The sequence below is a fragment of the Erythranthe guttata genome, chromosome 6 (genome assembly GCF_056151865.1).
Source record: "Erythranthe guttata isolate IM_541 chromosome 6, IM_541, whole genome shotgun sequence".
In the NCBI taxonomy this organism is placed as follows: Eukaryota; Viridiplantae; Streptophyta; class Magnoliopsida; order Lamiales; family Phrymaceae; genus Erythranthe; species Erythranthe guttata.
Genome location: NC_142538.1, coordinates 6,949,740 through 6,975,581, shown reverse-complemented (window position 1 = coordinate 6,975,581; position 25,842 = coordinate 6,949,740). Strand labels below are relative to the sequence as shown.

Sequence of the window (25,842 nt, the reverse complement as noted above, 5' to 3'; positions counted from 1 at the left end):
GTATATATTTTAAACTAAGCTTTAAAATTTATAAACATAAAATATATTTTTTTTAAACAATAGAAGAATAATTTTATTTTTATACAATAGAAAAATATTTTGTTCACACATAAAAAATTGTTAGTATATATATATATATATATATATATATATATATATATATATATATATATATATATATATATAATAGAAAAAACTAAAAATGGGCCCCTTATAAATCTGGGCCCTGCTCGCCCTACCCCAGAGCCGGCCCTGCATATGCAGTGACATAGTCAGCATATGGAAACAACAATTTTTTTTTATTAACGTCCTTTAGAATTTTTAATGCATTCGACCTTCGTGAACTTAAAATTCTGACTCCACTAGTGATCAGATATGTTGATTCATAGATATTAAAGCAATAAAACTTATAATTTTGAGTCTCTAAATAAGTTGAATTTGACTCGAGATCGATAATATTACCCAACTTTGAGTTTTCAAGAGATACGTGGAGAAAAACAATAACAATTTGTACGGGGCGATAAATTATATGAATGAATTAACACATTATTGTAAAATAAAAGTAATTTTTCAAAATTAATGTCACAAAAAGAATATTTTTTCTATGTTTATTATTGGCATTAAAGGAAAACATTTCTCCAAAAAAAAAAAAATCATAATTGCACTTTAAAACAAACATTAATTTACCCCCTATGTCAAAATAATACTCTTTAATCTAAAATCGTGCTTTTGGAGTCTAATCATTATCAGTGCTCCTTGTTTCTTTCAGAAGCTGCTATAATAGCGACTTTAGTTAAAATTGCAAAAAACTTGAGGGAAGCAGCACAAGAGGGGGGGTCGAGCTGTGTATTCATCTTCTCAATTCAGAAATTGATTCTATTGCACAAGCAGCCAGCTCTCTTCTTCGATGGCTCTCTTTAATCCAACCCTTTCCTTCAACATTTCCAACTCAATTACTCCTCAACGCCGTCGTTTTGTGCTCTCCCCTCGTACCTTTACGCCGAGGGCCACCGTAGCTGCCGATGTCTCATCTTCCTCCACCGCCGCCGCCGCCGCCGATAGAGTCGGACCGCCGAAGCTCCTACTCGAAGTCAAAGACCTAACCGCCATAATTGCCGACTCCAAGCAAACTATTCTGAAAGGCGTTAATCTCACCGTCCGCGAAGGCGAGGTGCGTGCTCAATTTCACAAATAATCACTGCCGTTCTGTTTTTTTTTTTTTTTTTTTTTTTTTTTTGCCCCCAATTGTTTTATCGGGAATGAGTAGTAGTATATAGATGGAATTCATCAGAATTATGTTATGATAGGATAATACAAAATGCCTGCTAATTTGTGTTGTTATTCAATTTCGAGGAAATCAGCTTTAATCGTTCTGTTTATTCAATTGTTAAAGGCGATTTTGTAACTGATGTTCAAGATGCAAGTTTAAAGCATGGGATTGAAAATTAGCGAATAATTGATGTAATTTTTCCTGACAGTTGAATTATTTAAAAAAAAAAAAAGCAGTAGCCCATTGTGTTTGGCTTCTAATGTTATTGTTGTATTTTGAAGGTTCATGCTGTGATGGGGAAGAATGGTTCTGGGAAGAGTACATTTGCTAAGGTCAGTCCTACTTCCTTCGTCGAGTTTTCGTTTTGAATGTATTGATTTTCAGTGGATTTGGTAAATGGAGCTATCCAACTAAATGTAGTCTCCGAGGCAAACTTGAGATCGATTTTTGACTCGTTTGATTATTAAGTTGAACCAAATTGAGCTTTTCAATCCCTGCATATGAGTTCTCGCGTAAGGAATGAAGTTTCAGACCAAAGAACCTTCGGCCAACCAAATCTTGCTTACATAATTTTTGTCATGCTTTTATGTTCATGGTCCATAATGCATGCTCCGTCGTGTTTTTAGAAAACAGTAAATCGATTCACTTAAACTAAAGTATCCGAAGTTACAAGTTGTATCTTGGTTGAACTTGTATGTGATGTTTCAATAGATGTTCGAAATAATTGGTTCAAAGGCGTATAGTTTGCGGGACGGTCACATTCTCACATATATTTTATTCACAAAGGCGTATAATTTGGTTGGTTGTGAGATTGCTTTCTTCAAAGCCATTCTTCTTTTGTTCTTTATTTCTTTAATTTTTAATCATAATATGCGCATAATAATGATTTGGTGAAACTACGAGATTAAGTCAATCATCTTGTTTTAGCCTCTTAATTAAAAATTTATTATTGTCTTAGGTTCTTGTCGGTCATCCAGATTATGAAATTACAGGAGGTAGTGTAACATATAAAGGGCAAGACCTGCTTGAGATGGAACCTGAGGAAAGAGCTATCGCTGGTTTATTTATGAGTTTTCAGTCTCCAGTTGAAATACCTGGTGTTAGCAATATTGACTTCTTGAATATGGCTTATAATGCTCAAAGGAGAAAACTCGGACTGCCCGAGCTGGGGCCAATTGAGGTGCTATTTCTACTTATTTTGTTTATTTTGGAGAATATTGAATAGTTTGGGTGACGGTAAATTGAGAAATTATGTTAAGATCCAGTTTTATAGAAAATGAAATAAGCTGTTTCGGATTTTTTTAACCCAAAAAGAATTTTAATTATATTTTATTTCCGTTTGTAGTAATTAATTTCGCTTTCATAAATTGGATGAATGCATATAATTTTTATTAGACGAGTTCTCCTCGCTCCTCTGCTTTTGGGGAGTAAAATCGTGTTCTGCAAAATTTGAAGTATTCATTAGGGTCATGTTCCTGTTTTAACCTCACAATGAAAATTCATTATTGCAGTTTTATGGTTATGTGGCGCCTAAGCTCGAGATTGTGAATATGAAGATAGATTTTTTGAACAGAAATGTCAATGAAGGATTCAGCGGTGGAGAAAGAAAGCGCAACGAGATTTTACAGCTTGCGGTATATAATCTGGACTTCTTATTTTATGTAGTTTCTTAACACCTCAAAAGTACTGTTTTATATTTATTTTTCGATGGAATTTTGATTTATCTAGTGTTGGCAAAAATATACACTGAAAAGTTTATTCACATGACAGGTTCTTGGTGCAGAAGTGGCCATATTAGATGAGATTGATTCCGGTTTAGATGTAGATGCTCTTCGAGATGTAGCAAAAGCGGTTAACGGACTTTTGACTCCAAAGAATTCAGTTCTGATGATTACCCACTATTTACGCCTTTTGGAATTCATTAAACCGACCTATATCCACATCATGGTAAGAAATTCATATTGCAGTAAAGAAACTTGGGTAATACTACAAAAGTGCTGTTTGAAGATTTAATATTCTGAAAATTGTATATATATCAATTCCTTATTACAGGAGAATGGCAGGATAGTGAAGACTGGAGATATATCCTTGGCTGAAACTCTGGAAAGAGAAGGCTACAAGGCAATTTCCGGCACTTAGGTACGGACAAAAACGCCCGAGTTTTCCTCTTGAATTAGACCTACAAAAATTGTGAACTTGGGAAGTGCTTATTCTCGCAGTACATTGATTTTGCTACGGTCAAAAGTATGCAGTCACTTTACTGGCGCTAGAGGTTGAAATTGAATGTATGCTTCGGAATTACGCGAGAATCTAGTATTGGCAAGAAAATTCCCTAACATTTGTCAATGCTGAGCTATTATAACAAAGGATAGTACAACAATGGTTCTTCCTTTTAGTTAATTATTTTTTGCATATTTACCATACTGGCGAAAATCACGTGTTGGGTTGTATCTTGTTGGGCTAGTAAATATCGTGTGGATTGAATAATGAAATCTTCATTGCTTTGTATTATGTTTCTCTTGCGGAACGATGAACTAAATTATATTTCTATCTTGGTTATTTCTACTATCGTTTTGTGTTATATGCTGATTTATTGGTGTACTTAGGTTCCATTAGGGTAGTACATGGCTAACTGCATCTTCCACCACCACAATCTCCTATACAACACCTGCCCATCACACTTCTCCTTTAGTCACCATTAATGCCGCTGCTTAACCACTCTCGAAACTCACTTCTGTCAATTATTTCTATTTCTCCTGGAAAGCTCGATTTCAGTCTCTATTTTATGGACTCGATCTTCTCGGCTACGTGGATCGTTCCAACCCATGCCCCTAGTCGATTACCTCTGTTAAGGGTGTTTAGACAGTCAACCTGGACAATAGCGTTTGGCGTCGTTGAGGTCAGTTGATACTTCATGCCATCTTCGCCTCCGTCAGTGAGATGGTCATTCCACTTATCACATCTGCCACCACCAGTCAAGAGGCACGGCAACGCTTTCATCATCTCTGCGCTGAGCGCTCAACTTCTCAGATTAATCATATTAAAAGATAAACTGTCATCAGTCACTCGTGGCTCTTCTTCTGTAACGGACTTCTTATCATCTATCAAACAAAACTTAATATCAGTAGCAAAATTTTGCGGCTCGAATAATAATTCTATTTGAATTTCTTCTATGGTTCTTTGTTGTTAAGGGTTTGCATACAGGGACCCCTATGCTCCACGGAAAGAATCGACATGATCTCTACGAGTGGCCAACTTCGGCGGATGCAAACATTTGCCCAACTAAGGCTCCATCTATTGTTGTTGCTTCTCCGACTTCTCCAACAGTTTGGCATGGTTGGCTTGGTCATCCATCCTCTAAAAAAATGTTGTCTGTAGTTAATTCCAGTCTTCTTTCTATTTTCGCACCTATACCTTCGTCTTTTTATTGTGAGTCTTGCCTCCGTAATACGATTCAACCATTGTCGTTTGGTGATTCAACTTTAACCAGCACTAGTCCCATTGATCTAATTTACACTGATGTTTGGAGTCCTTCTCCAATAGCATCAATTGATGATTTTTATTATTATGTCATATTTGTCGATTATTACACTAAATATGTTTGAGGTTCTGCCCTATGCGTCTTAAATCTGATGTCTCGTTTAATTTCTTCAATACAAATTGCTAGTCGGGAAAAAATACTTTCAACAACCAATGACCACTATGTATTCTGATGGAGGTGGTGAATACACAACACTTAAAACTTTTCTATCCAATGAGGGCCCTTTTGCTTTTGATGACAGGATTACACAATCCATTATTGATAAACATAGATTACACTGTTGGGATTAATTAAAAAGCTATCAATATGTCCTTGTGTTTCTTGGATTGGGTCTGTGGATAAGTTTATAGTCCTACAATTTATCATCTTAGGATTCCCACATTAATTTAACTTGCCTACATGTCACCTACTAAATGCAGAGAATGAATTACTTAGATCAAAACATGATATCAGAATAAGTAACCGCGTATAGTATTGTCAAGACGATCATTCAATTATGAAAGTTGAAGATCGATCATTGTATAAAGCACATCAACCTTATAATGATTCAAGTTTGTAATTTGCGTACCTTTTTGCGATACTCTGCCATCTCTCGAGTAAAGTACAAAATCATCACATATTTTGAACACAAAATGATGAAGTTTCTCGCAACAAATCGTCCCACCCACCTTCTCTCAATTCTTGTAGTCGATCTTTAGCAAAAATAACAAGTTTTATAGAATTTGCAAGGTCCTGATCCTTCTTTTGAAGTGCTTGTGACAAATCATTTGTGATCCCTAAGATCGATCTCATTAAGTGCAAGATAAAAGTAAACTCGAAACACACAATATTCCATAAAAACATTGAGACTTGTCCACAATGAGAAACATCATCACTATTATTTTCTAAGTACTCTAGTACACCAACCACCGAAGGAAACAATTTAATCATACTCGTGATTGTGAAATAATACAAATTCCAACGTGTATCTCCCCGCCTTTTTAAAGTGGACTCTTGATTCAAACCTCTGCCACTTACAAAATTATCAAAAGAAACTATTTCCAATAACTTCTCAAATTGTTTCTCCCGAAGCAACTCTTGACGTTTACAAGAACCTCAAATAACGTTAGCCAACAATGCAAGATAACCAAAAAATTCTAAAAGTTGCTTATTTTTCTTAGTAATTTGCACAAGAGCTAACTGAAGCTGATGAGCAAAACAATGAGCATAAAAAGCAAACTTGTTTTCTTTCAATATTAAACTCTTCAAACCATTAAACTCTCCTTGCATATTACTAGCTCCATGATAACTTTGGCCACGCAATCGCAACAAACTTAAGCTAAATATGGTAAGAAGAGACTCAAGAGAAGCTTTCAGACATCGTGAAGTCGTATTTGGAACATGAACAACACCAAGAAAGCGTTCAATAATTTTTCCTTCCTTGTTTACACAACGTAAAACAACCGTTATTTGTTCTTTAATGGAGACATCACGTGCCTCGTCAACTAACAAAGCAAAGAAATCATCTCCAATATCAGAAATAATAGTCTTCGAGACTAAATGAGCAAACAAACTAATGATTTATTTTTGAATTTTCGGTGATGTCATAATACAATTTCCTTTGGAGTTATCGAAAACAAGTTTGTTAATTTCATCATTATCTCCCGCCATAACCTTTATAAGTTTCACAAAGTTACCTTTATTTAGCGAACTCTTTGACTCGTCATGCCCCCGAAATGCAAGTCCTTGCCTTAACAGATATCTAATGGCCTTCATTGTTGTACGCAACTGAATGTAGTAGCCGCGTTTAGATTCCTTAGTTTTGCTCTCAAGATGAACATCTATGTGACCTTTATTATTCATCAAATCTTGACAAGCCATATAGCAATGATGATGAACACTATCATGATTTCCCTCGTGTTTTCTTAAATTTTTCTTCTTGTACCAGTTTCTATAACCTTTACTGACGAATTTACCACCACCACCTTTGACACTTTCTCCAACCTTAAATAAATAGCAACATAAACAATATACCGCGTCTTTACTTTCACTATATTCCAACCAACTACCAAACTCATTGTATCAACCTACAATAAATTTGCGTTGTTGTCCATAGGAAGTAGTTTGAGGAATTTACACAGTCGAGGTTGACAAGGACCTTTTTGTAAATAAACTCTTCGAACAATTTCAAGCTCTTTAGAAGTCTTGGCAAGATCACTAATAGGCAATCTCAATCTCGGGTCAGCTTCAATAGCACTTAATTAATTAACCTCTACTTGCGATTGAATGTGAATACCTTGAGCATGTTCTTCTGGAAAGCTATCATTAATTGGCGTTTCTTCTTGGATTCTAACATTAGTTTGCGTTTCTTCTTGGACGTTATCATTAGTCGGCATTCCAACATTGATATTATCATTTGAAGTAGATGACTCTCCTAGCTGATGACGTTTATTTTTATCACAAATCCATCCATATTCTACAAATAAATGGGAGCGGCTAAAATAAATACCGTTTCTTTCTCACTTCAATACCACCGACATAAAAAAAATAGATAATAAATATGTAATGACATTAATACCCTTAATAAAATCAACACCATCCAAATTTTGTGTGTGGTATTGATTTTCATTAAGAGTAATAATGTCATTACCTATTTATTATCTATTTATTTCTTATTTTTTATGTTGGTGGTATTGAAGTAAGAAAGAAACGGTATTTGTTTTAGCCGCTCCCCAAACAAATAGAATGGACAAGAGTTAAAGGTAAATTCGCACCAATCAATATAAGTCTCATATAACAAAATAAATCAAGAATTTTTAACAGTATCAACTTGTGAATCCCCAAATATTATTAATTGATAATTATTACTCTAACTAACATATAATAAAATACTTGATTTAATTGAATCTAATTAGTCACTTAGAATATGTATTACAACAAAAACAAAATATAATAGGATTTATTAGGGATAACCCCCTTGTTGAGATTTTCTAATGAGGTAGATCCATTTGATTTTTCCCTTTTTGAGATACACCCAATTATGCCAACTTGGCACAATATATTATTTAATTTCCCTATAATAACCCCTATTTTATTTTTGGACGGTTTTTCCTTAACGATTTGATATGGGATTGCTGATATGTTGCCTATAATCACGGATTAAAATTACGTGAGTATATTGGTGGTTTCATCGTTTTCATCATTATCAAATCGTGTACAATCCGGATAGGAAGAATTTTTCACCGGCGTGGTAGTATTTTCGGATCTGAGCGTTTTCATCGTTTTCATCATTACGTGAGTATGAACAGTTTTTGTTCGTTTATTTTTTCGCTGTCATGTGCAAGGGTTGTTGTGTTATGGTGGTTAGCCATTATAAGGTTTGTGTTGATATGTTGATTCAATTGGTATTAAAGTAGATCGTTTTTAAAAAAAAATTACGTCGTGATATATACATCGTTATTATTGACTGATGATGTTTGTCTTGGAGCAGGTATCACGTAGTCGCAAGAGGAGGGTTCACGTATTCTGACCAGAGTTGTTTTATATGAGTATCGTAGTTGGTTTACGCAGTAATCGAAATAAAAATTTGGCGTGGTCGAATTGATGAAATTGAAACTGATTGATAGTTGTTTTGTTTGTTTACAGCAGTCGATTTTAATGTATTATGTAGTACATTGAAATGTATTTGGTAGTCTGTTTAATCAATTATCGTAGTTCGAAGCACATGATGATTTATTATGAACGAATAGGCTTCAACATGTGTTGGTTTTGTTTGTATGTCGAGAATAACGGGTCGCCCCAAGTTCGTAATAATAATGAAGTTGTTGTTTCTGATGATGCTGGAACAGGGGGTGGGGGTGAACTAGTTGGAGCTGTTGATGCCACTGGAAGTGATGCATTGAATAGAGGCGTTGTGCAGTGTCCGACGAAGAAGTCGATTGCATTCCTGATGATAGCGACGATGACATAAACTCAATGAATTCAATTGATTCCGATGGTTGTTATTTTCCAAACCCCCCTAAGATTTGATATGTTTAATTAATGTCGTGTTTACGATGTAATGGCTCGGTAACTTCAGCTAAGTGTTAAACCGTTGTAATATATTAGTATACTATTATGAATACCGTATGATACTACCATTATCTTTTTATTATACTATTATGAGATTATTAATGTACTAGAGTTTTTTAACTCGACATATTGGTTTGATTGTGTTATGATGTGTTTTAAGTATTTTATTGGTTATGTTGGAATTACTTTACGTTGGTTTTGTTCTCAATGTTCTTGTCATTTCAGTGGTATATTGTTTGTAACACAATTTCATACTACTACTATAACCGTAATATACTATCATAGCAGATTAATGTACTATATTGAAATTATTAATATACTATGTGGTTGAAAAATACAGTTGTCTGTTATATGAAATTTTTATGTATACTAATGTAAAATCATAATTGTGATGAGATTATCTCATCGATTGCAGTAATATGCTATTCATCACATGTTTGTTTTTTGGTGTGTCGAAAGTGTTGCATAATACGAAAAATTGATTAAATAGACTGTCAAATACATTTCAATGACAAGAAATTAACATCATCAAATGAACTTAAAAAATGCATAATCCAAAAAATCAATTAACATAGACTACGAAATATATTTCAATGTACTACCGAATACATTAAAATCGACTGCTGTAAACAAACAAAACAACTATTAATCGGGGTCAACTTCATGAACTCGACCACACCAAACATTTATTTCGATTACTGCGTAAACCAACTACGATACTCATATAAAACAACTCTGGTCAGAATACGTGAACCATCCTCTTGCGACTACGTGAATCCTGCTCCAAGACAAACATCATCAGTCAATAACGATGTATATATCACGACGTAAATTTTTTAAAAAACGATCTACATTAATACCAATACAAGATGAGTACCACGTTGCAGTTAAACAAAAAAATTGACATGGGTTACCACTTCTGGCGGATGTCTTGCCCATCGATTGTTGCAAAACCACAGATTTAGGGCTCGATATCTGTAGGCGATTTAGAAAATATCTGCAAATAAACCAAAGTCACAGTCGATTAAGCAAAAACACATTAATATATCGATGGGTGACGGCGTTTCAACAAGCGGCGAAGACATACCAGTGCCAGAGTGGTCGGAGTGCAGAAAGGCGTCGATCCCCCGTATAGCGTGCTCTCTTCCCGGCGTATAATTTTTCTGGTTTTTTGAAATTTTGTAGAATTTGGAAGTGGGTTTAGTGGGGATAGTGTTTTAACGAGAAAATAGGGAGGGGTTTGATATCTTTCAAAAGGTAAAGTAACGGGATTTGTGGAATTTTGATTGAGGATACTGATGGAATTTAGAAAAATATGGGTTTTTATCAAAATGACAAATTTGAGTTTGGATCTAACCCTATTATTTATAAAACTAAGGGGGTTATATCTAATGAACCCAATATAATAAGACAGTAACAGAGAAAGTCACATACATGGCCCACGTTTGTGGCAACCATATATTCAACCATAATAATAATATATTTGTTATGTCTACATGGACTCAAGCAACCAATGAAATGGCTCCTTTGCACGTGATGCAATGGCTTTGCACGTGATTGCATGGATATGCAATGTGTCTTAATTGTAATTTAAATTGCTTATGCCATCTGTAATGCATGATGACTAATGATAGTCCAAAATATCTTATATATAAAAGAAAGAAACGCTAGGGCAACCCTAAGAAACCCTAATGTCATATTTGTAATTTTTTTCAATTTTTATCAAATTTTTATCTCCTTAATATTATTTTAAATATTAGTTTCGAATTTTATCATATTTGTATCCCCTAAATATTATTTTAAATATTATTTTTTATTTTTATCAGATTTTTGTCTCATAAATATTATTTTTTTTTTATCAAAATTTTTTCTCCTAAATATTATTATAAATAATATTTTTTTAATTTTATCAATTTTATATCTCCTAACTATAATTTTAAATATAATTTTCAACTTTTAGCAGATTTTTATCTCCTAAATATTATTTTTGAATTTTATCAAAGTTATATCTCCTAAATAATATTTTTAAATATTTTTTTCGAGTTTATCATGTTTTTATTAGTTTTTTATCTCCTAAATATTAATTTTGTTTTTTTTTATCAGTTTATTGTCTCCTAAACATTATTTTCGATTTTTATCAAATTTTTATCTCCTAAATATTATTTTAAATAATAATTTTGATTTTAATCATATTTTATCTCCTAAATATTATTCTAATTATTATTTTCGTATTTTATCAACTTTTATCTCATTAACATTATTTGAAATATTATTTTCGATTTTTATCCAATTTTTATCTTCTAACTATTATTTTAAATTTTATTTTCGATTTTTATCAGATTTTTATCTCCTAAATATTATTTTTTGATTTTTTTATCAAATTTTTATCTCCTAAATATTATTTTAAATATTATTATCGATTTTCATCAAATTCTCCTAGATATTATTTATAATAATCTGATTTTCGATTTTTACAGAAAAGGGTAAATAAATCTGATTTTCATCCCTAGCGAATTTTGTGACATCGTTTTACATAATGTCTGCAACATTTGAATTTTATTTTTTCCCTACCTAAGGCTTCTTCTTTTGGTAACCCGACTTTAGATTTTGTTTTTTATCTTCTTCATCCTATTGACTGTGTGGCAATTAGTTTACATCTTTTTCCATCATGGCTTATAGGTAATTTCATTTTGTTAAATTATGTGTTTCATTAACTTATACCAAAGTTTTCAAATTTTATGTATAACAATTATTTCATTTTATATGTTATTGGACATGTTATTGAAATGGATGATTTGAGAGAATTAACCAAAAATGGGCGGAGCCACAAGCTATTGGAAGTCGACCTTCAAGACTTATTGTTTGTATGCAATATTTAATTTATTGTTTATATTTATTTTTGTTTCTTAATTTTCCAATTGTTAATTCCAGTGGCAAAACAGCCTGAAAATGAGGCAGTGGAGAAGGGCTTAGTTCCGATGCAAGATGTATAGATGGCCTTTTATGTTGTCGATAGTTTAGTTTTGATTATGTTAACTAAGTTATTAAATCTAATTACTTTTAAGCTCAACATGAAAGACATAGTTGATGATTTTTTTCCTGGTTCAAATTTTCAATCTACTGGTATTAGCTGATTCAATTCATTTGGAAAATTATTCAACAGTAAAGTTATTTCCTTTTTTTTTTTGTGTGTAGTATACTTAATGATGTTCCAGTATGATAGAATTTTGATCATACAATACATCAAACGTTTGTTTATATTCTTACAACATCAAAACAATGCAATTTGTTGTCCCGTGCATCGCACGGGTACAATTACTAGTATGTATAAATAGAAGACATAGTAAATAGAAATAATATATCGTAGCTTTCATCTGCATAATTCTTCTTTTTCTCTGTTACTATTTCTTTTTTATATTTTAACTCTTGAGAATACATATATATAATAACTTCAGTTTGTTTTCTATATTATCTATAAGTTATATTTCACAACAATATTATTATTATTATTAATTATTTTTATTTAACAGTTATTTGATATGGAGCAGCTAAATTTATATTTATATAACACTAAACATACGTGTCCTCTCACGGTGGATATAAATTAGTTCCGCCATCCCATTTCCTCCACCACCGACTGAGCTATCTCTCAGCAGCCACTAATCTCCGGCGAAATATGCAGATCCTCCATATTCCATGTTTGGAAGACAACTACTCCTACTTGTAATCGCACTTCCAAAAATCAATTCCTTCTTTTCCCCAAATTTCATCATCTCATCTCAACAATTAATTAAATTCGAAATATTTTTAATTTAAATCTTCCTTCTGATACAGGATTATCGACGAGGCGACGAAAGAGGCGGCGGTGGTGGACCCAGTCGAGCCTCACAAGATTCTTCGCGTAGCTGAAGAGAACGGCGTTCACCTCAAGCTCGTTCTTACCACCCACCATCACTGGTCATCTTTTTTTTGTTTTTTTTTTTCTTTTTCCCCTTCAATTTCTGCAGTAATTGCTTGTTTCAGCTCATCAATTTGTTCAATACTGTGTTAATTTTTCAATTGCGATTTGTTTCTGTTGTTTTAGCTGGTATTTCTGATAGAATTAGTATCTATTTTTTATGTTTGGAAACGAATTAGTATCTAAATTTGTTCAATACTGTGTTAATTTTTCAATTGTGATTTGTTTCTGCTGTTTTAGCTGGTATTTCTGATAGAATTAGTATCTATTTTTTTTATGTTTGGAAACGAATTAGTATATATTAATTCTGATAGAATTAGTATCTAAATTTGTTCAATACTGTGTTAGTTTTTCAACTGTGATTTGTTTCTGTTGTTTTAGCTGGTAGTTCTGATAGAATTAGTATCTAATTTTTGTTTATGTTTGGAAAACGAATTTCCCCTTTTTTCGAGAAAAATAAAATAAATGATATGGTGCAAAAATGTTGATTTAGATTATTTTTGTATGGTAGGGATCATGCTGGTGGAAATGACAAGATGAAGCAGTTATTGCCCGATATCGAGATTTTCGGTGGTTCGGTTGATAATGTGCAAGGTTGCACTAACAAAGTCGAAAATGGTGATAGGTTTTCGCTCGGGGCTGATATCAGTATATTGTCTCTCCATACACCGTGGTATGTTCTGCGAGATTTTTTATTTTATTTTATTTATACATAATCGATACCAAAAATACATCATTGAGCAATAGTAACTGCATCTCACCATTGTGTTTATTTATTGAGTTGATTTGTTATTTGTTCTGATTTTAGCCACACAAAGGGCCATATAAGCTACTACGTCACTGCCAAAGAAGGAGATGTGCCTGCCGTTTTTACTGGTGACACATTGGTGAGCCGGGATTAGGTTTTTTTTTTTTTTTTTTTTTTTTTTGAGTTTTTTTTTTCTTGATTTGTTTTAATAACTTAGAAATGGAGAAGAATTGAGGGAAAACTTAATATTGAAGTAGTTGTAATGTTATGGCAATAAGATATGTGAATCGCATTCACATATAAACGTGGATCGGTTATATTTACTTGCATAGCGAATTTTAGTAGATCCAAGTTCCCTGATTAAGCTCGATTACAATTTACAAGTCCATCTCTTTGAGTTTCGTAATTGCACAATTTTTCGATTATGATTTCTTCTCGATTTTTTCCGTGTTTTCACGAATCTGCAAGTTTGTTGCTGGCTGTGGGAAGTTTTTCGAAGGCACTGCGGAGCAGATGTATCAATCTTTATGCACTACCCTCGGTTCTTTGCCCAAGCCCACTCAAGTATATTGTGGCCACGAGGTAATTAATATACATACTAACTTTTTGTATTGTGGCTAATGTTTTATTTATTATTTTATTTTGTTTTATTTTGTTTTCAGTATACAGTAAAAAACTTGCAATTTGCTTCGACTGTGGAACCAGAGAATGAGAGAATATCCCAAAAATTATTGTGGGCCCAGCAGAAGAGAAGGACTGGTCTTCCTACAATTCCATCAACTATCGAGGAAGAATTCGAGACTAACCCCTTCATGCGTGTTGATCTAACCGAGGTTCAGGTATTTTATTTAAATTCAAGACATTATTATTTAGGAGATTTTAATCGGGTACATGCTCGAGCGCCACAACGTTTGTATACTAGCGTCTCAGAAATCTTTGCATGTAATTTATTTAACTGGAATTAATTGAATTTTGATTATGCAGGAGAAGGTTGGGTGCAAGTCACCAGTTGAAGCCATGCGTGAAATTCGACTGCGAAAGGATAATTGGAAAGGATGAAATAAGTTTCCACCCTTTTGTGCTATTGCAATCAATCCTATCGTTAAACGTAGGTTCATTTTACTAGTTTGAAAATGCTGTATCGAGCTCCGTATTTCGTGATGTTTCTTGAATTGTTACGGTAACAAATCTTTAAACACTTTTGTCGACATATTTATTACGGTAACAAATGTCTTCACTAAAATAAATGCGAATGTTACTTTTTCATTTTCTTTTTCAATTATTCTCTCTAAAATAATTACACGTAATAGAATAAAAATTTACTTATGTATAGTAATTATTAATTAATATGATTTTTTGACCGAATAGGAGAGAGTTCATATGATATTGATTGCTACTGCAAAATATATTATTTATTTATTTTTTGGAAAAATGAACATAAAACACGAAAAATGTCCCAATTGTGCGAGGTTGCGAGTTCTGGTCATATGACGGAAAAAGTGCTTCTTCCAAGTGTTACATTATTGAAAGTGTCACTTGGTTTATTATTGAAAATGTCAATTTGGATGATTGAAGCATGATATTATTTATTTGTGCGATTGGAAAAAGAGAGATGTCATTTGATATGAGTTCGAATTCGAACACCTTTTAAAATCAAGTTCATCACGCATAATATGTATTATAGTTTACATATCGCATTTGGTTTGCTAGCTATTATTGTACTTTGAGTGGCTGCAAGTTTTCATACCAAATAAAATCAATAATCCTATTATTGTTGGATTTCAAAATACATTTCTTTAAACTCAAATTGAATATAATTGTTCAACACATGATGAATTCACATCATTTTCTAAGCAACAGCTCTACCAAATCCATCTTTAGAAATCTTATCTTATTCCGTGTCAACCAACCATAAAAAAAAGAATATTTTTTTTATGAATTTAGACGGCCTTTGGCTAAATTTATAAATTATTAAAAAGAGTTGCTGAGATGTTTAAGAGCTTATAAGCTTGGGTGTGTTTGCAAATTAACTGAAAAATCTACTAAAATAGAAAAGGCAGTTACATAGGCGCTTTTAAAATTATAGCTAAGCAACTTATTTTAAGAAAAACAAAAAACAAAAGCTTGTTTTGCAAACACCTAAAAACAGATTATAGGCAGAAAAAAACTCATAATCTATTTCTAAAAGCATTTGCAAACACCACCTAGGATCTTTTTTGAAAAGCACTTCTGCCTACTTTTTAATTTAAGAGCTTATAATAAGTAAAAATAGCTTATAAACTTATTATCCAAATAATTTAATAATTAATTATATAAATAAGACGTGATAACTTATCAGCTCTTAAAATAACTTTTCAGACGTAAAAGCTTATCAACGATTTAGAATAAGTTTAATACAAAAGTACTATAAGCGGCATTTAATCACCAAAGTAGAAAAAAACTTAAAAAGAAAGAAAATTACCCCGTATGTTGACTCTCTCTCAGTCTTGTACGCACTGTATACGCTAATTCAAGTAAAATGATAATTAATGATGTAATTAACTAATAATAGCAACAATTAATTAATTGGAAAATGCGTTTTCTTCACGTTCTCTCTCCTCTTTTCCAGTTTACACGCTTTCTTCTAAATTAAACCAAAATCCCCAAATATTTCTTCTTCAACCTGTCTTCATCTCTGCACACTCAGATACTCTCTCTCCTCTTTTCTGGCAGTAATTAATCACTTTCTCTCTCTAGAACTTCTATACATACAAAGTACAAATATACAAATATATATATATATATATATATATATATAATTATATATGTAGACGTTTCTGTACGACTGAATTTATTTCTAGTAAATGATCCCTCATCCGACTTTTCTCCGTTGAACACTTCTCCGCCATTTTTTTTCTTCCTGTAACCGAAAGCCCTAATCTTCAAATACTATCACCATATATTCTTCTTCACCAAGGGTTTCTTCATTTCAGATATTATTTTTTTAATTTTTGTCAAATATTTATGGAGGCATCGAGTTCAGACGCTACAAATATGGAATCGTCCCCACCTTCATCAACAAGCAATGGAGGATCGAGCTCACGAATCCTCCACAACCTCCCTTACATGCGGTTTCTCCAGTCCCCGGTCTCGTCGCTTCTCGAATATTCCGGCATCCTCAGGGTCCGACCCGATTACCCATACTCCGAAACCCGCCCCCTCATACCCGAGAACGTGGCCCCCACTCTTAACTCGCAAAACCCTAGCAATTCGCATTCAATCGACGCTGTTGACGGAGGCGGCAGTGGTAACGGGGAGGTTTCGATTCGGATAATCGGGGAGCGGGAGCAGGATAATAGGATTGGGGATAACGGCGAGAATGATGTTAGTAGGGCGGGATTGGGCGCGGAGGAGGATTCTACGGTGGGCGGTGAAGATGTTAATGGAAGCAGCGACGGCGATAGCAGTAACAGAGAAGGGTCGACTTACCAGAGATATGATATACAGCAGGCGGCGAGGTGGATTGAGCAGATTCTTCCGTTTTCGTTGCTTTTGTTGGTCGTATTTATTCGACAGCACTTGCAAGGTAATATATATATATATATATATATATATATATATATATACATATATGCTTTGGTCCATTATGATTACTGTGAGCATATGCAAATTTATGTGACTGGTGGGATAATTAGCAGATGCTTTGCCATAGTTCTTGTGATTAGCAGTCCATTGTGGTTCCGTCGTTTAGAATTAGGAGTGAATGTTCAGCTTCTATAAGTATTGTCAGTGATACTGTAAGGATATTATGCTGATTGAATATCTTCTTTCGAACAAGATCTTAGAGAAAAAAACATGTTGTTCCTGGAAAGTTTGTTGGCGCTTTCGTGAGCTGATTACTCATTCTCGTAAGTTATTTATAGCGTGTGTGTGATCAGAAGTATGGTACGAGAGAGAGAGAGAGTCTTAAGTGGATTTGTACCCCTTCAATACCAGAGTAGTAAGAGTTAAGTGAGGATAAACTTTCTGACGACCATTCGAAGTTACTAATTTTGGTATCTAAGTTTTGCCGTTTTGGCAATGCCAAGTTATAAGCACTTGTAACTAGTTTGCAAATGCGAACATCGTGAACTTGAATGGCTATTCCGTTGAATTGCAATTTTGTGGAGATGGTAATGGTTCTGCTCTATGGTTATTGCAATGTTAATCTCCATGTCACACGCGCACACACTTGAACAGCCTATTGTCTGAGTCTGTGAGATGCCTTATTTCTGCTCTCTCTTTGGGTTATTCATTTTGCGCGATCACTTCATGGAAAATCACGACAATTGATTGTGTACGACCCTGGAACTTTGAGAAATCAAGTTTGTGCCTGGAGAAACTGATTATAAGCAAGCAAAGGAAAATTAAACTCCTTTAAGAATAAACTCAAAGGGGAAGGTAGCGATGTACGAGGTTATCTAACTTTTTTTCATATACTTATATCAGCTGATTATTGGCACACCCTCGTGAATTTCTGACCCTTTTTCGCTTTTGTTTTTACTTCTGGGTGATGTATGAATGTGACCAATCGAACAAATTTACTATAGCCCTTTGAGATTATGAATCTTTTGTAGTGTTTCCTTTAGTTAACCATGATTGCTTCCACTCAATATAAGTTAATAGTTTCTCGTTTTAGGTAATGAGAAGGCTGCTGCATTTTTTGGTGATAATCTGTTGCCATTTATTATGGATAATGACTGCTTGTATAATACGGAAAAGAATAAAGCAAGAAACTTCTTTGACTTCTCTGTAATTGGATATTTTTGTCATCTTTGAACACAGAGCTCTTGACTTTTGTATGTACTGGTTTTCAGGATTTGTTGTTGCAATTTACATCACTGCCATCCTTTTCAAGTCTAATGACATTCTTCGGAAACAAACATCCTTAAAGGTGTGTGTTTTTTTTTTTTTCTTTTCCTGTTCCATGGGTTAAATATTTTTCTAGCACCATCTTCTTCGCCAAAAAAGACGGTAAAAATAGAAATCCCGAATATATGAACATCGGATTTTTGCAGGGAGAAAGGAAGATATCTGTCCTTATTGGTTATTCGGTTCTGTTCATGTTTCATATCCTTGGCATATATTGGTGGCATAAAAAGAACGCGTTTTTCAATTCACTACTAATGATTCCACCAAATGCGATCCCACCTTTCTGGCATGCCCTGTTCATCATCCTCGTAAACGGTATGCCCTTTTTTGTTTTTAATGATTTATTATTCTTGCTATTCTCTACCATCATCTTATCTTATTTCCTAATCTTTCTGATTTATGTAGAGATATTTCTAAATTTTACGTTATCTTTGTTACTGTCAGATACAATGGTACGTCAGGCATCAATGGTCTTGAAATTGGCTGTGATGATGTATTATAAGAATGGTAGAGGCCATAATTTTCGTAGACAGGTAAAACTTATTTCCAGAGTAGATGATAATAGTAATAAATGTCTGCTTGAATTGCTTAGGAATCTAACGAGTGTAAGAATTTTGGTTGTTCATTTCAGGGGCAAATGTTGACCCTTGTTGAATACACAACCCTGCTATACCGTGCGTTATTACCGACACCTGTATGGTATCGGTTTTTCTTGAACAAAGAATATGGGAGTCTCTTTTCATCACTGACTACAGGCTTGTACTTAACTTTCAAGCTTACGTCAATTGTTGACAAGGTAATTCAAGTCAACAACTTTTACTCTGTCCTATTGTCTGTGTTCTTGAATCTTGAGTGTACCAACTCTGACAAATACTTATTTATACATATATATACATACAGGTTCAATCCTTTGTAGCTTCATTGAGGGCATTATCAAGAAAGGAAATACATTACGGGTCTTATGCAACACCAGAACAGGTGCGATTTTTCCTCGGATTTTAAAGATTTACGTATGTTTTTCTGTACATGTTCGCATTCAAAGATTTTTTTTTTTTCTATTTATTTTAAATTAGGTAAGTGCGGCTGGAGATCTATGTGCTATTTGCCAGGAGAAGATGCACACTCCAATCTTATTACGCTGCAAACATGTTTTCTGTGAAGACTGTGTCTCAGAATGGTTAGTTTCCCTTTCTACTATAATATTGCAGTTACGCATTCGTCGTTACTTTGGTTCTTGTTACTATGCTGTGTTTTTTGTTGGATTCACTACAACTTAGGTGATGTTTGCAAAAGCTTTTGAAAAAGTGATTATGAGCCATTTTGGGCTCATAATAAGTGTTTGCAAACGCAGCTTTTGCTTTTGCTTCTGTTTTTACATACGCTTTTGCAAACACGCCCTTATTCATAGTTGTTTCATTAGCTTCAATTAAAATCACTTCCAGAGACAATTTGTTATCGATCATGCAATGTTGGTCATTCGTTTCCATTTTATTTTATTTTTTGCTTTTAAAAAAAATATATTATTATTATGTTGGTCATTCATTTCTTTTTTTTATTTTTTATTTTTTATTTTTTATTTTTTTATTAAATTAATATTATGTTGGTCTTCCCTTCAAACATCTCAAAATGTAGTATACTTTCTATGTTGGTGATAGACTGACTTGTACGTTTAGGCAAGTGCATCATGCCATTTTAGTGAAGTCAAGTTAATTATAAATTTTGAAACTAGTAATTGCCTGTTTATCTTCATTAACGAAGTAATTCAATAATCAATAATTTCCCGCTACTTACATGAATTCAAGCTTCAAATCGGCTGATCTCAACTCTCTTAAAGAAAAAAACAAAAAAACTAAAGTGTTCGACTGGCTGGCTTAGTTTTCCATTTGCGTGCTATCGTACTCTAGATTAAAGGATAACAAATTATTCTTTCTTTTTGGGTTGAGTCCGTCTTTTATATTTTCAACATTATTTCTGAGTTCATTGTTCGATTACTATGTGATGTATCATATTATTGTTGTAACTTCACCAACCGACGAACTGTTTCAAATATTAAATGATTGATTGTTTTACGGAAAACTGATGAAACTGCAAATTCTTGAATTCAGGTTTGAGAGGGAGAGAACTTGCCCTTTGTGCAGGGCACTTGTTAGAGCTGCTGATCTTCGATCTTACGGTGACGGATCGACCAATCTTCTCTTCCAATTGTTTTAGTCATATTCCCCAAACACAAAAAAACGAAGGGAAAAAAAAACTCGGGTACATAAAAGATAACTGTTGAATTCTTGGGACAATTCTATGTGTATATTTCCCCCCCTTTTTTTCGGTTTCGACATAAGTTTATTTTTTGAAATATGTTTTGTTGTTGTTACCTTTGTAACAGAAGCAAATTGTGTAAGTCAATATATATTATGAAGTAGAGATTACACTGAGTGGTGGATATAGGCCCCCGCAACTCATCCCATGATTCTTCTTCGAATGGTGGTCGCCACCACCACCACGGTGGTGGAGGAGCCACCACTCACCTCACCACCTTCTATTAATATACCATCCATCTTTCGATACGCACATTATCTTGTTTTCTTGTTTTTCATGTGTTATGCGCATGCGAAAATGTGGATTCCAGGCTAAATTTTTTGTAACGAAATTGTAATTAACTTATATATATGAATATATTTTTGAGAAATTAAAAAAAAATCCGAAAATATAAAATCGAATATTTCAGCCCAAAATTGAAATTGACTCGATGAGGTAGTGAATGGGCAACAAAAGAAATAGTGGTGGGAGTGACAAGTCATTGGTACAGGCACTTTTGTATGTATATTGGCAAACATACCAAAGTGGAGAGAACAGTGTTTTTTTTTTCTTTTTTCTTTTTTCTTTTTCTGTAATAAGCAGAGAGGCACACATACCCAAATTCCCTTTGACAAAAATAGTTTCTTGCCAGGTTTTGTCATTGTGTGCATGATTTATGATTCTCTTCTTTCATTGTTTTTTCTTCATACAATTATCATTATATATATATATATATATGGGTAAATTACAAAAACCCCCCTGAGGTATGGTCAAATTACAAAAATCCCCCTCTTGTTTGGATAATTACATCTACCCCCCTCAACTATGATTTTTTTCTTACACCTCCACCCCCATGGTGCCAAATTCAACATAATCATCTAGGTTCCATGAAATGTGCTCTAGTTTGTACTCATTTTGTGTAAAAATACAGTTTCCGATGCACCACAAACTGATATATACAAGTTAAAAATCACATATTCTGATCATCTTGTTTTATAATGTAGAGTTTGAATGAGATAAAACGGGTACAAAAGTGATAATATTCCATATAATCTCGAAGATTCCACTAAATTTGAGGAGTTGAGGGGATGGTTGTAATTATCCAAACAAGATGGGTGTTTTTGTAATTTGACCATACCTTAGGGGGGTGTTTGTAATTTACCCTATATATATATATATATATATATATATATATATATATATATATATATATATATATATATATATATATATATATATATATATATATTGACTACTGTGTGTTTAGTGCGTGTGTTTAAAAGTTTCTTGGGCCCATGAGCTTACCTGTTCATTCTTTGTTTTTGCATCAAAAGATTTATGCTAAATTACGACTCTGAGATATGCTTAAATATATAAAAAAAAAAAAAAACTCTCGTGTTTAGGATAATTACAATTTACAATCATCTCCTCTCCTCAAATATGTATTGTCTTACATGCCCATTATTCGATATTACGCGACCATTATTACGATATCGAATTTACCTACTGGAGGAGGGGTTTTTTTGTAACACAATACACAATTGAGGGATGGTTGTAATTATCCAAATATGAGGGGGTTTTTCGTAATTTAGACTTACCTCTGGGCTGAATGTAACTTGCTCAAAGATTTATAAGTTCATTTGTGTGTGTGTGTGTATATATATATATATAAAAGAATTGTATGTTGATCACTAATTTGATTTTGTGTCACTAAAGGATGGCATGGAGATGTAAGAAAGAAACATGGCTAGTTTGGCTCCACCACATTTTCTTCTTTCATGAAAGTCAATTGTTGGATTTTGAATCAAGATTTGGTGAACCAAAGCCAATTACTTAAATGTCAACATATTAATAACAATATTTATTTTATGTTATACACCATAAATTCCATTAGATTATACTTGTGTTAGTGTGTATGTGAATGTGAATGTGGAAAATTATTAATATTATTTTATCAAGTGTACCATCTACATAATCGAACAAGAAAAACTATGAGGTATAACTGCAAAAAATTATGACATTTGACTGCATTAAAAAGTTGAATATGGAGTTGAAGAAACATTATATATAACTTACATCTTACAACTTTAAAAAATGCTCACTTCTTCATTTTTATTTGATTTTATTTACATGTTTTTTTTATATTATATATATTAATAACTATAATCAAATTTCTAAGTAATCCTACGTATCATTGAAGCTTATTTATATTTTATCTATTTATTTCTATAATATTATAAGCACATTAATAAGACATAAAAAACAAGATAATAATATAAAAAAAATCACACTTGAATTAAATAAAAAATCATTATATAAACGTGCATCATACTTTTAGTGGTAGAGAAATCACTTTGACAAAATAAAATAGATGCCACTAAAGTTGGCACAAATTGTTGAGTGGTCAACACCAAAACACATTATGTCAACTTAAACGTTCATCACACAAGTAGCGGCAAAAATTCAGTTTTTTTTTTAGTTCAATATTTAAAGGTTAGTTTCGTACATTTACCAATTTAGGTATTTATTAACTACAATAGAACATCGATAAATTAAATATCCGATAAATTAATAACCTCGCTTTAATAATAAATTTTTTCGGTCCCGACTCGGGGACAACATGCTAAATTAATAATTCGCTAAATTTATGAGATAATACACATTCGAAAATTTTAAGAAGCCCCATATAATATAATAAATTAATAATGCGTAAAAATAATTCTTAAATTACATGGTACGGTCAGTGGCGTATCCAGTGTGGTCCTAGGGTGTGCAACTGCACACCCTTGATTTTGAAAAAAAAAATGTTCCCTATATATTTATATATTATATAACTGTAAATGTATAATATTTTTATGAGATGTTGTAGTTGAACTGGTAGAATTATCCTCTAATTACAAAGGGGTCCAAAGTTCGAGACCTTGATGAGACCCCTCTATTTTGTTTTTTTTTTATTTCTAATACATATAATATTTCAATTGTTTCTATTTTGTTGTTTTTTTATTTCTAATATTTCAATTGTTTTTTTTTTTATTTCTAATACATATAATATTTCAATTGTTTCTATTTTGTTGTTTTTTTTATTTCTAATATTTCAATTGTTTTAAAAAAATTTGAATATGTGGGTATTTTTGAATATTTCAAAAAATCAAAATATGGGAGAGAAACCGGCTACTACATGGTGAGGAAGGGATGAAGCTTGGAGATATTATTCCATGGTGCCAAGCGTCCTTGGACGAGTTTAGAGATATACAATTCGGTCAGCTTACCATCACAAAGACGATTCACCCAGTCGCATGGACTCCGCCTCCGGCTGGAACACTTAAAATCAATGTGGACGCGGCCTTCCCCGCAAATGCAGATCATTTTAATGTGTCCATGGTGGCTCGAAATGCAGATGGTGGATGCGTGTGGTGGCGTGTCGAGAGAATACTAGGTCGAGTTTCACCAGCGGAAGGGGAAGCTCAAGCAGTGCGGCATGCGATCAATACAGCTCAACGTCTTTACTGGACTGCTATTATTGTCGAGGGAGATTGCCTCCCGGTTTTTGAGGCCCTCAAACGAGGAGATCAGTCTCTCGAACCCTTTGGTGCCATAGTTGAAGACTGTCTTTTTCGGGCTAGGCATTTTAATTCTTGCTCATTTTCCTTTATTAAGAGGCAAGGGAACAATCTTGCTCATAATTTAGCTTCTCTTAATGTCTTGAATGTTTTAGAAGGGAACTCTCTTCCTTCCTCTACTTCTTTGGCCTTGGGTGCCTAATAATATCTTCTTTTCTTTCAAAAAAAAAAAATCAAAATCTCCTAATAAAACATATATTTTGCTATTTGAATCTGTAATTTCTATTTTGTTGTTTTTTTATTTGTAATACATATAATATTTCAATTGTTTTTTTCAATTGCTTTCAATTTTTTTGAATATGTGGGTATTTTTGAATATTTCAAAAAATCAAAATCTCCTAATAAAACATATATTTTGCTATTTGCAACTTTAATTTATTTACCATTCCTTTAATATGTTATATAATCTAAATTATTCCAAAATTCTTAATTTTATATATACATGCATTATTACAATTATTTTCTAAATTTACAACTATGTGGGTTTTTTTTTTTTTTTTTTAAATTCAAAATCTGCTAATGAAATACACATTTTGTCACTTGCAACTTTAGTATGCTTACCACTCCTTAAATATTTTCACCAATTTTATGTTTAAATATTTCCTAAATTAGCCCAAAATTTGTAAAATAATCCCTTAAAATTTGAAAATATTACATATTTTTATTTTTTAATGTGTATAGTATTAAAAAAAATTCGGGGGCGCTGCCCCCGAACCCCCGTAAACTTTTACCTTTTTTACTATATTTAATTTCGAACACCCTTGGCAAAAATCCTGGATTCGCCACTGGGTACGGTACATATTGTATAGATCTATGAAGGCTTAATACAATACAATTTAATTGTCGCTTGTTTTTTGCTGAAGTTCACATTACCATCAATCTCGTCCATCACTTTTCTTAACATGGTTAGAACTATCGGTATAATTTTCTCATAACTCAACATAAAATCGCTCTATACCATTGCTACTTTATGAGCTTGCGTTTGTGAAACCGGTTCTATAGTGCATTGAACTAATGGTACAATGAATAATATACAAGTAAAAAAATTTAAAAAAATGTATTTATTGAAAGTAATAATAAACGTAATTTCACAAATTAATAAGTTATTAATTAATCTTATAAATTAATAATTATTAATTTAATCGATAAGTTAATATTTTGTTAAATTAATGAAATTTTGATTAATTTATAGAGGTTTAACTGTATTAACTGTGATTTTATGTTGACCGTTAGTCCTCAGGGGTAAGTGGAGGTTTTGATAGTAGGAGGATGATAAATGAAATGAAATGCTATTTACGGTTAGAAAATTGCTATTTGCGGTTTATAACAAAATCCCCCAAAACTTTCCAAAAAAATCCAGAAACCCCCAAAACTGTAAAAAGCAAAAAGAAAATTCAAAAATTTGAAATCAAGCTTGAAGAAGGGTTGGGCTTCGATTTTTTGATGTAATTTCGACTCTTTTATGTGTAATAT

The 25,842-nt window shown here is 32.8% G+C and overlaps 5 protein-coding genes across 6 annotated transcripts; 4 read left to right on the top strand and 1 right to left on the bottom strand.

The window, feature by feature from the left end:
* The first annotated feature begins 817 nt into the window (after positions 1–817).
* NAP7 (non-intrinsic ABC protein 7) lies at positions 818–3,836 on the top strand. 2 transcript variants are annotated; one of them, XM_088819750.1, is made up of 7 exons: positions 855–1,171; positions 1,552–1,602; positions 2,229–2,450; positions 2,782–2,904; positions 3,041–3,217; positions 3,323–3,409; positions 3,490–3,836. In XM_088819750.1, exons 1-6 carry the CDS (start codon positions 908–910, stop codon positions 3,407–3,409), a joined length of 924 nt encoding a protein of 307 aa, XP_088675876.1. In that variant the 5' UTR covers positions 855–907; the 3' UTR covers positions 3,490–3,836. The 2 variants fall into 2 exon arrangements, with proteins under 2 accessions (XP_012839981.2, XP_088675876.1); XM_012984527.2 differs by having other exon boundaries at positions 818–1,171; positions 3,323–3,836.
* Positions 3,837–5,906: 2,070 nt separating this feature from the next.
* Positions 5,907–7,176, bottom strand: LOC148770013 (uncharacterized). The gene is made up of 3 exons (XM_088818878.1): positions 7,087–7,176; positions 6,488–6,794; positions 5,907–6,346 (listed from the first exon to the last, which is right to left on the bottom strand). Exons 1-3 carry the CDS (start codon positions 7,174–7,176, stop codon positions 5,907–5,909), a joined length of 837 nt encoding a protein of 278 aa, XP_088675004.1.
* Positions 7,177–12,183: 5,007 nt separating this feature from the next.
* Positions 12,184–14,846, top strand: GLY2 (Metallo-hydrolase/oxidoreductase superfamily protein). Its single transcript, XM_012984525.2, has 7 exons — positions 12,184–12,584; positions 12,696–12,818; positions 13,331–13,492; positions 13,628–13,706; positions 14,036–14,149; positions 14,230–14,406; positions 14,552–14,846. Exons 1-7 carry the CDS (start codon positions 12,538–12,540, stop codon positions 14,624–14,626), a joined length of 777 nt encoding a protein of 258 aa, XP_012839979.1. The 5' UTR covers positions 12,184–12,537; the 3' UTR covers positions 14,627–14,846.
* Positions 14,847–16,353: 1,507 nt separating this feature from the next.
* On the top strand, positions 16,354–20,886 carry LOC105960366 (uncharacterized). The gene is made up of 8 exons (XM_012984522.2): positions 16,354–17,132; positions 18,403–18,479; positions 18,604–18,772; positions 18,902–18,990; positions 19,089–19,253; positions 19,358–19,435; positions 19,531–19,634; positions 20,563–20,886. The coding sequence occupies exons 1-8, from the start codon at positions 16,571–16,573 to the stop codon at positions 20,666–20,668; spliced, it is 1,350 nt and encodes a 449-aa protein (XP_012839976.2). The 5' UTR covers positions 16,354–16,570; the 3' UTR covers positions 20,669–20,886.
* Positions 20,887–23,941: 3,055 nt separating this feature from the next.
* LOC148770012 (uncharacterized) lies at positions 23,942–24,511 on the top strand. Its single transcript, XM_088818877.1, has one exon. It carries the CDS (start codon positions 23,942–23,944, stop codon positions 24,509–24,511), a length of 570 nt encoding a protein of 189 aa, XP_088675003.1.
* Positions 24,512–25,842: the final 1,331 nt, after the last annotated feature.